At 38.5% G+C, this 13,869-nt stretch overlaps 1 protein-coding gene across 1 annotated transcript in view; it reads right to left on the bottom strand.

The window, feature by feature from the left end:
- Positions 1-2,216: 2,216 nt before the first annotated feature.
- The window catches only part of LOC146776471 (hepatocyte nuclear factor 4-beta-like), a 474,084-nt gene continuing 462,431 nt past the window's right edge, over positions 2,217-13,869 (bottom strand). The window contains exon 10 of the mRNA XM_085637983.1: positions 2,217-3,324. Within this exon, the coding sequence (XP_085494109.1) occupies positions 3,323-3,324 (2 nt within the window). The 3' untranslated portion in view covers positions 2,217-3,322. The remainder of the gene's footprint in view (positions 3,325-13,869) is intronic.

Raw genomic sequence — 13,869 nt, 5'->3', positions numbered from 1 at the left:
AGGATGATTTAAAAACCTGTCAAAAAGATACATTTGAAAGATTTCTAAATAGGGGCTATGCGGCTTTCGATTTGCATTTAGCTCAAGACAAGGCTAATAATACAGCCCTGGTTGCGTATCATCACACTATTCATGAAGCCCAAGAATTATCAAGACTTGGCAACAATGATAGGGACTCCACTGTCTTAGAATCTATGAGCAACATCAGATTGATAACTAACTATTGCAGACAAGAAAGACAAATATGTAAAATTCTATATAAAAATTGGCCAATAGTTAGGACAGACATTACTATGTCGCAAATTCTACCAGAACTCCCCCTCTTGACTTTTAGAAGGGCCCCCTCAATGAGGGATGCTCTAGTCAGAAATAGTCCTGAGGTGGTGACCTCTAATACTTGGTTATTAGCTAGAAATGGTTTTTTTAAGTGCAGTTCTTGTCGCGCATGTAAATTTGGAAAAAATGTATCGGAATATGTCACGGCATTTAGTCCTGATCCAGTTAAAATAAAAGGACATCTAACTTGCAGAACTGAATATGCAATCTATATTTTAGAATGCACTTGCCACTTATTATATGTAGGCAGTACGAAGTTGCAAGTTTTTAACAGGATTTTACAACATTTGAGAGCTGTGATCAATTCCGATCCCACATATCCTGTAGCGAGACATCTAAAGTTGGTACATAAGAACAACCTTAATGACCTCAGTTACTATGTTATTAGTACAATACCTAAAAATATTAGAGGGGGAAACAGGGAGAAGAGTTTGAGACAAGCGGAGTCTAAATTCATTATGTTATTAGATACAAAGATGCCAAATGGGCTCAATAACAATGAAGATTTGCATAACTTTTTATAATGAACTAATGATGTTGAGGAATTGATCAGTTCCTGGTTTATTTTAACTGACGTTTTATCCTTAATTTTACCATATTTTATCTAGGTTTCTAGATTTTACTTGGTTTTATGGGATTTTAGGGTTAGTTTTAAGTCATCAGATTTTATCCGTTTTAGACATCATTTTAGTTGTGCAATCATATGTGATTTTTTTGCTACCACGCTTTGAATTTGATGGACTTGTATGTTCCTATATGGCTAACTAGCAGTTTTGATATCTCAAGTTTGTATTTAATTCTAATGCAAAAATATCTTGATTCCCTCACCTCATTAGATACTAATAATATGATCAATTTTGAAGAGGATGACGCGTGTATCTGTACGAACATTGCACTTCAAATCTCTTGAAAAATGGAAAAACGACAGAAACATGAACTATAAGCTGCTATGTACTTTATATTCAATTTATTAAGTTTACTTTATTATGCACTTTAAATCAGCACGTTACTTTGCACGATTTTGCACCATTGTTTATAACTACCGCTAATTATGCCTAGTGTGTTTGTACGGACTTGGTTTTTTTTGAAACAATGTATTATTTAAATTGTATTTTAAATTGATTCTGCTAATAAGCAAAAATGCCAGTCATTAGATGTTAACAAGAATGTATTATACATTTATATATAATTATTAACAACGGATAATATGATTTCCCTTTTAGTGAAGTTGGATATTTGTGATTTGTGGTAAATGAACATTTTGTTCTCAATAAGTAATCAGATTGTTCACAAATAGGAATAACTTTATTAAGCACTGTATGTTGAATATTAGAACAGCAATGTTAGATTAGGTAATGAGCATATAGGAACACTATGTTCTAACTTGACAATGGTATTCTCATACCTATCGTGGTGATAAAATATATTTTTTCATTTAACATTGATTGGCTAAATGTGCTAGCGCCTAGAACAATATTTGTATTCATCTATATACATGGTAAAACATGCAGTCCTATGTTTATGTCTATCCGTAAACTGTGTTGACAATTATCTAAGCGGTTAAGTCATTAGTTACCTTATATAAAGAGAATCATTGGTCCTGCGCGTCATGTGATCAAGACTGCCATGGGCAGTCGAAACGCGTCAGGCTGAGCACTTGCGTGAGACTTTTATGCACTACGCACTTTAATCTGTTAACTCAATAAAAGAATTTACTTTCCACATCGTGGTCCGTACCTGCTTGTTGGATCCCATTATGGATTGTTCCAGGACTTTGGCTTTCATATATATATATATATATATATATATATATATATATATATCCAAGGTATGAAACCGTGCATAAATACGCTCTCAGGAAGGAAAGGCAGACACAATCATTCCCATCACCAGTTTAATGCACACGACACGTTTCGGCAGAAGCCTTGTTCACGTGTGACATGTTGTCAATATTCCACACTGATAAAGTTAACACGTTCCAAAGTGAACAAAATCAACATAGGACAATCCCGTGATACATGACCGCCATCTTGGAATGGGTAGAATACCATTTCCTACAGTATGGAACAGGACAAAACCAGAGGTGCATGATGGAATAGCAAAGTACATTTCCTGGGGAAGGAAAACACGGTATGCATTCATGTATCTAGACACCTAGGAATTAATGAGTGCTGAAAACATTGTACCCAGTTTCAGGTGAAAGATATACCAGCGACAAACTGTCGAAATATCACATTCTTAAAGTAAGTACGATCCAAACTGAACAGAATGAACAAGGGACAATCCTGTAAAACATGGCGGCCATCATGGAATGGGTATAATACCCTTCCATACAGATGGGAACAAACCAACCCCTAGTCCAAATTGTTAATAAGCTATGTAAAATGAAATCAAATATACAATCGCTGGGGAAGGAAGACATGATGTGCATTCACGTTACATTATATATAAGAATAAGAATGAAATGAGAGCAAATGTTATCAACTAACCAAATACCGGTAGAAGATAATGCCCGGGCAAAGCGAACACAAGTGTGTCGCTAGTATTGCATAGTTCCGCATAATGACGGAAAAAGAGAGTATCGACCAAAGTGGGTGAGAGTGAGCATCCCATCTGACTGTAAAAATAATGAATAATAAAAAATAATAAAACTAGGTTGGACTGCGTGGGCCAAATAAAATCCATGGCTAGGTGCCAAATTGGGTGGCTAAGCGAAGGTAAACACATAGTGTGTACAAATTGAACCAGAGGCAGTCCATGCTGTGAAGATAACGTGAGAAAAGTAAATTAAGCACACGGAAGAACAAAGTAGTCCCAAAATTGTTCCGCATGAAAGAACTACCTGGTCAACCTGGAACGTGTCAAAATCAGTGGACGTGGTTGGTGACAGCAATAATAAAGATGTGGCAAACGTGTAGGTCATACCGGATGAAAAGGGTAGGTTGCCCGTGCTGGTGAATACGTGAAAGTGGGCCCCTTCCTTTTCTCCTGAAAAGAATGATAAACAATAATTAGAATACAAAGATATAAAAACAAATTACATATGTTGCACATCCTAACGAGAAGTGGAAGAAGCAAGAAGGTTAAGTATAAAGGTTAAGTGAATATACTGACTGTCCAAGACAAGAACTGAAGAGTTATAACAACCTGTAAGACAAAGACATACACAAGGCAAGTCACGATCATACGTGTATGTCTCTACAACATGAGGGTTAGGGCACTTTCCTTGTCCTGGTAATGTACAGTTTAACACTAACAGACACAATTATGAACTTTCTTTGAGGTGAATGGATAACTCTTCATCCATGTTGAGCCCCCCAGGGGTCTTCGTATGAAAATCTATGATGTATCTAGATTCGCGTTGTCGTAAAGAGAGTACCCTGTCACCACCTCTGGGATTTCTTGGAACATGTTCCAAGATGGTGAAGCTTACATTGGAAATGTTGGAGAAATGAAATTCTTCAAAATGTCGTGCCACGGGATATTTGGGGTCATGATTGGAAATGGCTCTTAAATGTTCTAAGATCCTCTTTTTCGCAGGACAGGTAGTGCTCCCAATGTACCATAATTTGCAGGGACACTCAATGGCGTAGATCACAAAGCTGGTACTGCATGTAAGGAATTGTGTAATACTTTTTGTTGTACCATTGTAAGAAAGAGTGATTTTGAACTTACTATATTTACACGCCTTACAGTGACCACATGGATAAAATCCAATTAGACCGTGACCTGTGGTGGTGGGTGATTGTGTGATGTCATTCCTAACCACCAGATCTCGGATGTTCTTGTTGCGTCTGTAAGTGATGGTGGGTCTATTGGGAGTACTGCTACCCAGGACACTGTCATTTTTCAGAATGTCCCAGTGTTTGACCAGTATGTGTTTGATTTTTTGTGAATCAGAATTAAAGGTCAGGATCATCCTGGTGTTATCCGAGTCTTTATCAGTGGGAGGCTCTATGGGATCAGAAAGAGTGTTTTTTCTCTCAATCAGTTTAGCCCGAGCAGTGGCTTTTTTGAGAACCCAATTAGGGTAACCCCTGTGTTTGAATCTTTCAATGATGTTATCCCTTTCCTCAGCATAAGATGTCTCATTATTGCAGTTTCTCTTGGCCCTGAGCAATTCCCCGTAGGGTATGCTCCATTTCAATGCTTCCGGATGACTACTGAGAGCATGTAAAACACTGTTACCCGCAGTAGCCTTCCGAAAGAGGGAAGTGCAAATCTGGCCCTGTTTGATCTCAAGGCAAACATCAAGGAAATCAGTTCGTTCCGCACTGATGTTACCCGTGAGTAAGATGTTGTACTTGTTCATATTGAGTTGCTTGATGAAATTTTCAGCCTCCCCTTTGGTACCTTTCCAGATAATGAACAGGTCATCTATGTAGCGAAGCCACATGACGACCTGTTCAAAATCTCTCTTGAGTGTGGTGCTACACATAATCTCCTGTTCCCAAAAGCCCATAAACAGATTAGCGAAGCTCGGCGCGAAGCACGAACCCATGGCAGTGCCATTGATCTGCCTGTAGAGGGCGCCATTGAATGAAAAGATATTGTTGTTGAGACAAAAATGTATCATTTCCATTATCATCTTGCTATGTTCACGGTATCTGAGCGGTCTCTGTTGTAAAAAATGCTCACATGCCTCCATCCCCTGTTGGTTTTCTATGATGGTGTAGAGTGAGTGTACGTCAAGAACAATAAACAGAAAATTGGTGTTCCATTTTAACTTATCAATTTTACAAAGAAAATCTTTGGTATCTCTGAGATAGCTGGGTAGCTCGGTGACGTACTCCCTCAAAAAATGATCAACGTATTTAGATATATGTTCGCTGACACTGCCAATGGAGGAAACTATGGGGCGCCCAGGTGGTCTCATGTTATCCTTGTGCAGTTTGGGGAGAAGGTAGAGTATGGGAAGTTTGGGATGATCATTTTTGAGGTAGCAATATTCCTCCCACACTAACAAACCCTTATCTTTCCAGGTACTGAGTTTTTCCCACAAGTTGGTAATGCTCGAGTCATAGATGTCTTGAGTGATGGGTGCATAGAATTTTAGTGTCATTCAACTGCCGTAAGGCTTCCTTTATGTAATCGTCTCTGTCTAAGATCACAATGTTACCCCCTTTATCAGCAGGACGGATTACAATGCTGGTGTCATCACGTAAGTTTTTAAGAGCTTGTCTTTGGCTAAAGGATAGATTATTAGCGTTATCCCTAAAGTGATTCTTGTTTTTTCGTCTTAACTCCATGAGTGCCTGTGTAGTGCAATCATGGAAGGTGTCAATATTATCGTGAGGCAATGTGGGTAAGAAGGTGGATTTTACCCTGAATTCCGTCCTAGCCGATGCATCTTGCTCTATTTCCATGTTTTCAAGTATTTGGGAAGTGGAGATATCTTCATTAGGAATTTCATTGGTGTTATCAAGTGAGGCTAAGATAATGAGATTATCGACATCACTGATGGTGAGGTTATCATTAGACATGATAGTGTGTTGTTTGGCCTGAGTATGATTAAGCCTTTTCAGTTTGTGCCATTTTTTTAGTTTTAATTTTCTCACGAACTTAAACAGATCTATTCTAGCATCCGTATAGTTAAAAGACGAGGAGGGACAGAAGGAGAGTCCCAGACACAAAGTTTTTTTATCCAAGTCACTGATAGGTCTGCTAGACAGGTTAACCACTGTTTTGTTTACCATGTTCTTATCCATTAGTATTTCTTGTTTGAGCGCGTTCTCCGATTTCCCACGGCGCCCCTTCCTCTGTCTGTGCTCCCATCGTTGCTTGAGTCTCTTTTTTCTATTGCGTCGCTTCTTTGTCCTCTTCCCCGGCCCCTTCCACGTCCTCTCGCTCTCATCGGTGGATTGTCTCTCATTTTCTGTCGATCTTTTCTCAACACCCGAAACTCGTCTAAAAAATTGATCTGTTTCTGGATGTGCTCCTCGCTGGGTAAGTTTCCTTCTGATACATCAGATTCTGTATCACTTATGATGGAAATGTCCGTTGTTTTGTTGGTAGTTTCTGGCAGTCCACTAGAAGATGCTTCAGATTTATAGAGGTGATCGTATTTTTTACTAAAGGTCAAGATCCTTCCGCTTTCATAATCAGCGTAGTCACGATTCATTTTTCTTTGTTTTCTTGCCTTTATCTCTTCCTCATATCGCGTAAGTCGTTCTTTCATAGACTCCAGTGCTTTGTTCAGCATACTGTCATCCATGAGTTGAGTTAATTCAGAGAGGATTTCTTTGATCAATTTCAATGTTTCTTCCCTATCCTGCCAGGCGTATTTTATCAGGATTTCCATCATGATCTTAGAGCTGGCTGCCGAGTGTTCCGACCATTCTTGTAGCATCTTGGGGTTGGGTGTTTCATAGGTTGGAGTAATGAAAATACGTAGACCCCTCGGTGCCATGGATTGATCTACATAGTTTTGGAGTGAGATAGCTTCCCACCACTTTGATGTTTCAGTTCTTTTGAGCTTCTCGAGTCTCTTAAGTTTTTCTTCTATCGGCTGACTTTTGGGGATAGTCTTTTCAGCCTTGTCCTGTTGTCCAGTACTTCTTGTTTTTCTACTGAATAAAGTTAGAGCAGCTGCTCTTCTTTCCGCCTCTTCCTCCATGTCGTTAATTAAACTGGAAATGAATGTGTATGTTTCTCTGTGTGTAGCCTTCCTTCCCCTCTCAGCAAATTGAAAGTTCCCTTTGGCAAAATATCGCGGTTATTATTGTCATTGGTTGCATAACTGGAAAATGATACCGTGTAGTACAATCATAGATGTGCCCGGAGAATAAAGTTTATATGCTCGTGTAGTTAGCGTAAAAAAATTCAGGCTGTTCGAGCATCTGATCTTGTGATATCAGTTCATCCGTATGCATCGGTACAATGCTTCGTGATAACTCCGTATGTACAGACAGTATATGAATCAAGCAACCCAGAGATATACGAATCCCCACGCTCGGCAGCTCCCACCGCTCCCGCCTAAGTACCCAGGGGAACGCCTCGTTGCGGATCCGCCGATCCAGCCCTGCGACCCTCCCCACGAGACCCGGACTAAAGCAAGGTGGGCTTACCTACGTGTACAGGATAACGGTATTCGGATCTCCGATAACCAAAGCGATTCCAAATATTTGGCCGGTCCAATGCGTTCCTCCGACAGTATCCTTCCAAGACAAAGCTCCTACTGGAACGCTGGGACCCTCGAAGGGTGGCGTATGCTCCGGTGGAGCAAAACCGGAAAGTCAATCCAAGGTATGAAACAGTGCATAAATACGCTCTCAGGAAGGAAAGGCAGACACAATCATTCCCATCACCAGTTTAATGCACACGACGCGTTTCGGCAGAAGCCTTGTTCACGTGTGACATGCTGTCAATATTCCACACTGATAAAGTTAACACGTTCCAAAGTGAACAAAATCAACATAGGACAATCCCGTGATACATGACCGCCATCTTGGAATGGGTAGAATACCATTTCCTACAGTATGGAACAGGACAAAACCAGAGGTGCATGATGGAATAGCAATGTACATTTCCTGGGGAAGGAAAACACGGTATGCATTCATGTATCTAGACACCTAGGAATTAATGAGTGCTGAAAACATTGTACCCAGTTTCAGGTGAAAGATATACCAGCGACAAACTGTCGAAATATCACATTCTTAAAGTAAGTACGATCCAAACTGAACAGAATGAACAAGGGACAATCCTGTAAAACATGGCGGCCATCATGGAATGGGTATAATACCCTTCCATACAGATGGGAACAAACCAACCCCTAGTCCAAATTGTTAATAAGCTATGTAAAATGAAATCAAATATACAATCGCTGGGGAAGGAAAACATGATGTGCATTCACGTTACATTATATATAAGAATAAGAATGAAATGAGAGCAAATGTTATCAACTAACCAAATACTGGTAGAAGATAATGCCCGGGCAAAGCGAACACAAGTGTGTCGCTAGTATTGCATAGTTCCGCATAGTGACGGAAAAAGAGAGTATCGACCATAGTTTCCTCCATTGGCAGTGTCAGCGAACATATATCTAAATACGTTGATCATTTTTTGAGGGAGTACGTCACCGAGCTACCCAGCTATCTCAGAGATACCAAAGATTTTCTTTGTAAAATTGATAAGTTAAAATGGAACACCAATTTTCTGTTTATTGTTCTTGACGTACACTCACTCTACACCATCATAGACAACCAACAGGGGATGGAGGCATGTGAGCATTTTTTACAACAGAGACCGCTCAGATACCGTGAACATTGCAAGATGATAATGGAAATGATACATTTTTGTCTCAACAACAATATCTTTTCATTCAATGGCGCCCTCTACAGGCAGATCAATGGCACTGCCATGGGTCCGTGCTTCGCGCCGAGCTTCGCTAATCTGTTTATGGGCTTTTGGGAACAGGAGATTATGTGTAGCACCACACTCAAGAGAGATTTTGAACAGGTCGTCATGTGGCTTCGCTACATAGATGACCTGTTCATTATCTGGAAAGGTACCAAAGGGGAGGCTGAAAATTTCATCAAGCAACTCAATATGAACAAGTACAACATCTTACTCACGGGTAACATCAGTGCGGAACGAACTGATTTCCTTGATGTTTGCCTTGAGATCAAACAGGGCCAGATTTGCACTTCCCTCTTTCGGAAGGCTACTGCGGGTAACAGTGTTTTACATGCTCTCAGTAGTCATCCGGAAGCATTGAAATGGAGCATACCCTACGGGGAATTGCTCAGGGCCAAGAGAAACTGCAATAATGAGACATCTTATGCTGAGGAAAGGGATAACATCATTGAAAGATTCAAACACAGGGGTTACCCTAATTGGGTTCTCAAAAAAGCCACTGCTCGGGCTAAACTGATTGAGAGAAAAAACACTCTTTCTGATCCCATAGAGCCTCCCACTGATAAAGACTCGGATAACACCAGGATGATCCTGACCTTTAATTCTGATTCACAAAAAATCAAACACATACTGGTCAAACACTGGGACATTCTGAAAAATGACAGTGTCCTGGGTAGCAGTACTCCCAATAGACCCACCATCACTTACAGACGCAACAAGAACATCCGAGATCTGGTGGTTAGGAATGACATCACACAATCACCCACCACCACAGGTCACGGTCTAATTGGATTTTATCCATGTGGTCACTGTAAGGCGTGTAAATATAGTAAGTTCAAAATCACTCTTTCTTACAATGGTACAACAAAAAGTATTACACAATTCCTTACATGCAGTACCAGCTTTGTGATCTACGCCATTGAGTGTCCCTGCAAATTATGGTACATTGGGAGCACTACCTGTCCTGCGAAAAAGAGGATCTTAGAACATTTAAGAGCCATTTCCAATCATGACCCCAAATATCCCGTGGCACGACATTTTGAAGAATTTCATTTCTCCAACATTTCCAATGTAAGCTTCACCATCTTGGAACATGTTCCAAGAAATCCCAGAGGTGGTGACAGGGTACTCTCTTTACGACAACGCGAATCTAGATACATCATAGATTTTCATACGAAGACCCCTGGGGGGCTCAACATGGATGAAGAGTTATCCATTCACCTCAAAGAAAGTTCATAATTGTGTCTGTTAGTGTTAAACTGTACATTACCAGGATAAGGAAAGTGCCCTAACCCTCATGTTGTAGAGACATACACGTATGATCGTGACTTGCCTTGTGTATGTCTTTGTCTTACAGGTTGTTATAACTCTTCAGTTCTTGTCTTGGACAGTCAGTATATTCACTTAACCTTTATACTTAACCTTCTTGCTTCTTCCACTTCTCGTTAGGATGTGCAACATATGTAATTTGTTTTTATATCTTTGTATTCTAATTATTGTTTATCATTCTTTTCAGGAGAAAAGGAAGGGGCCCACTTTCACGTATTCACCAGCACGGGCAACCTACCCTTTTCATCCGGTATGACCTACACGTTTGCCACATCTTTATTATTGCTGTCACCAACCACGTCCACTGATTTTGACACGTTCCAGGTTGACCAGGTAGTTCTTTCATGCGGAACAATTTTGGGACTACTTTGTTCTTCCGTGTGCTTAATTTACTTTTCTCACGTTATCTTCACAGCATGGACTGCCTCTGGTTCAATTTGTACACACTATGTGTTTACCTTCGCTTAGCCACCCAATTTGGCACCTAGCCATGGATTTTATTTGGCCCACGCAGTCCAACCTAGTTTTATTATTTTTTATTATTCATTATTTTTACAGTCAGATGGGATGCTCACTCTCACCCACTTTGGTCGATACTCTCTTTTTCCGTCATTATGCGGAACTATGCAATACTAGCGACACACTTGTGTTCGCTTTGCCCGGGCATTATCTTCTACCGGTATTTGGTTAGTTGATAACATTTGCTCTCATTTCATTCTTATTCTTATATATAATGTAACGTGAATGCACATCATGTTTTCCTTCCCCAGCGATTGTATATTTGATTTCATTTTACATAGCTTATTAACAATTTGGACTAGGGGTTGGTTTGTTCCCATCTGTATGGAAGGGTATTATACCCATTCCATGATGGCCGCCATGTTTTACAGGATTGTCCCTTGTTCATTCTGTTCAGTTTGGATCGTACTTACTTTAAGAATGTGATATTTCGACAGTTTGTCGCTGGTATATCTTTCACCTGAAACTGGGTACAATGTTTTCAGCACTCATTAATTCCTAGGTGTCTAGATACATGAATGCATACCGTGTTTTCCTTCCCCAGGAAATGTACATTGCTATTCCATCATGCACCCCTGGTTTTGTCCTGTTCCATACTGTAGGAAATGGTATTCTACCCATTCCAAGATGGCGGTCATGTATCACGGGATTGTCCTATGTTGATTTTGTTCACTTTGGAACGTGTTAACTTTATCAGTGTGGAATATTGACAGCATGTCACACGTGAACAAGGCTTCTGCCGAAACGCGTCGTGTGCATTAAACTGGTGATGGGAATGATTGTGTCTGCCTTTCCTTCCTGAGAGCGTATTTATGCACTGTTTCATACCTTGGATTGACTTTCCGGTTTTGCTCCACCGGAGCATACGCCACCCTTCGAGGGTCCCAGCGTTCCAGTAGGAGCTTTGTCTTGGAAGGATATATATATATATATATATATATATATATATATATATATATATATATATATATATATTAGTTTTAGGAGCAGGTTGTAAGGATTTAAGCGCAATGGGTGGGGAAGTGTATTACTAATCGGGTATCAGTTGTAATACCAGAGTATTAGATATGTAATCCATTTAAAATAATTGTGATATTTTTAAATTAATTTATGCCAATTGATTTAAGAATAACAAATTAAAGTTTTAGAAGCAAGATGTAAGGAATAAAGGGTAATAGGTGGCAGGCAGAGTGTAAAAATTCTCAGGTATCAACTGTGATACCTGAGTATTAAATATGTAATCCATGTAAAACATTTTAGCATTTTATACATAATGTATGCAAATTAATATCTAAATATCAAAATAAAGTTTTAGGAGTGGGTGTAAGGGATATAGGGGTCAAACCTATTTGAATTAAAGGCAATAGTTTAATTTTTGTCTCTTTTTTTATCATTTTAAAATTTGTGAACCAAAATAGTGATTTTAAAGAAAAAAAATGGATTATTAGATTGAATGTGTTTCTTTTCTATTTATTTTGGGATTTGATACATTTAAAAAATTTAAAAAATATGTATACTTAATTTGGTTTATGGATTGTTTTCTTTGTGGACTTTTGAAGAAATCAACATCAAAAATTGATCTTTTTTTAAATTTCTTTTTGGGTGGGTTGTTTGGATTTGTGATAAAGTCTTTGGATTGTTGGATTATTTGCAACTCTTGGTGAGAGATTTCTTAAAATATCACCAGGATTTGAAGAAAGAAGACAAATACAGGTAGGAAGTCAAAGAACTTTTTAAAATTTAAAGAATAATTATTTTAAAAAATCCAAATGTATTTAGTTTATATAGTCCAAACAGGAGAGTAATTTGTGAAGCTATTAGTTGCTATTAGTATTGTAAAATGTATGGAATATTGTCAAGGTAGTCAGAAACTCCCATCAATGGAAACTGATGTATCTTTGCCAATAGTTTTTCTGTCATGTCTTCACTTGTTATTGTTATCCTGGGATTCAGACTACCTGACAATGATTGTTTCATTCTCATTTCCTGGAAACTTTGCTCTTTAAAAAAAAAATCAGGAATTGATAAAGGTTAGGTTGACTTTTTCCTTCTGAGTTCTTGAAATAATTATACCAAACCTCTATGGCATTATTGGTTTTGCATCTTCCTTCAAGCAGGTTGACTAACATTTCCACCATTTAATAGGAAATCTTGGTTTCCTTCTGTGGCCCGACCACTTTAGATTGCCAATCCATTTATCTGTGAAATAATTTAGAAGTTCAGTAAATTTTTTCTCATTTTGTGAATAATATTCTGATTGTATAACTGAAATGTAGAAGTCCCCCACGCATTTAGGAGGTACAAAACACAATGCAGTTTTTTTTTTTCATTCAAATTGCAGTTTACTATCCGACATATAATCAAGGTCACTGGAATTATTCTATTGTGCGGCCGCTGCAATTTTCGCATAATTATAAGTTTGCCACACCGTCCATTATCTGTGATGTTAACAAAAAAAAGATTTGTTTCTACCTCGAACAGCTCATAAGTTACTAAAAATGCAGCGGCATGTGTTGCTGCGCAGTGGAAGGCCCTTTGTAATGCTGGACTGGTCACCTTTCCGTTACTTATTGCTATTTTGGGTGTTAAACTGGTACTAATGAGGTTCAACCAATGCCGATACAGTGTTACTAAGTTTTAAAATGGTGAATTAATGAAGTAATGCTATTACAAAATGGGCCTCATTATGCTGCATGTTTTGGCTTTTCTTGCTGCAGAATTTACTCAACACTGCTGCATAATTTGGCCCACTCTTGCCACACAATTCCAGTAGCCCTAGTATATAATCATCAGTTAAAAATATTTTAAAATTTTTTCGCCACTATGCCTGGAAAAAGTGAAAAAATAAACCTTGAATTTGTGTGTTTGAATATATTTTAGTTATTGTATTAATCATTTGTAATTCAAAGTCAGTTATTATTTTAATAGGGCTTTTAGTTTTTGTAACTGAGAAAAATTCCTTGTAAGTTGAGGATTGTTTGTCAGAAAGTAAATAGGAAACTAATGGGATGGTAGTTTTGTTAATGTTTGCATGAATAGTATACATTTGGGTGTATGGGTGGGGAGTTGATTTACAAGAACTATCCATCATCCAAATTTCTCTATTCTGTACGGTTACTGGGTTATGAATTGTACCGAATATTAGTATTAGTTTCAGAGGGTTCTTATTATCATAGAGTAAAAAGATTATTTTTTATTTTTTTTTTTAAATCTTTTTATTAGGTATTTTAACATTTTTATATACAGGGCACAGTACGTTGATACAGATAAAAAACAGTAAAGAAGAAAAATAGCGGCAGAGAGACATTCAGTAAAGGATAAGTACAATAG

Source organism: Triturus cristatus, chromosome 12 (assembly GCF_964204655.1).
Source record: "Triturus cristatus chromosome 12, aTriCri1.1, whole genome shotgun sequence".
Lineage (NCBI taxonomy): Eukaryota > Metazoa > Chordata > Amphibia > Caudata > Salamandridae > Triturus > Triturus cristatus.
This window is presented reverse-complemented; position numbering and strand designations above follow the sequence as displayed.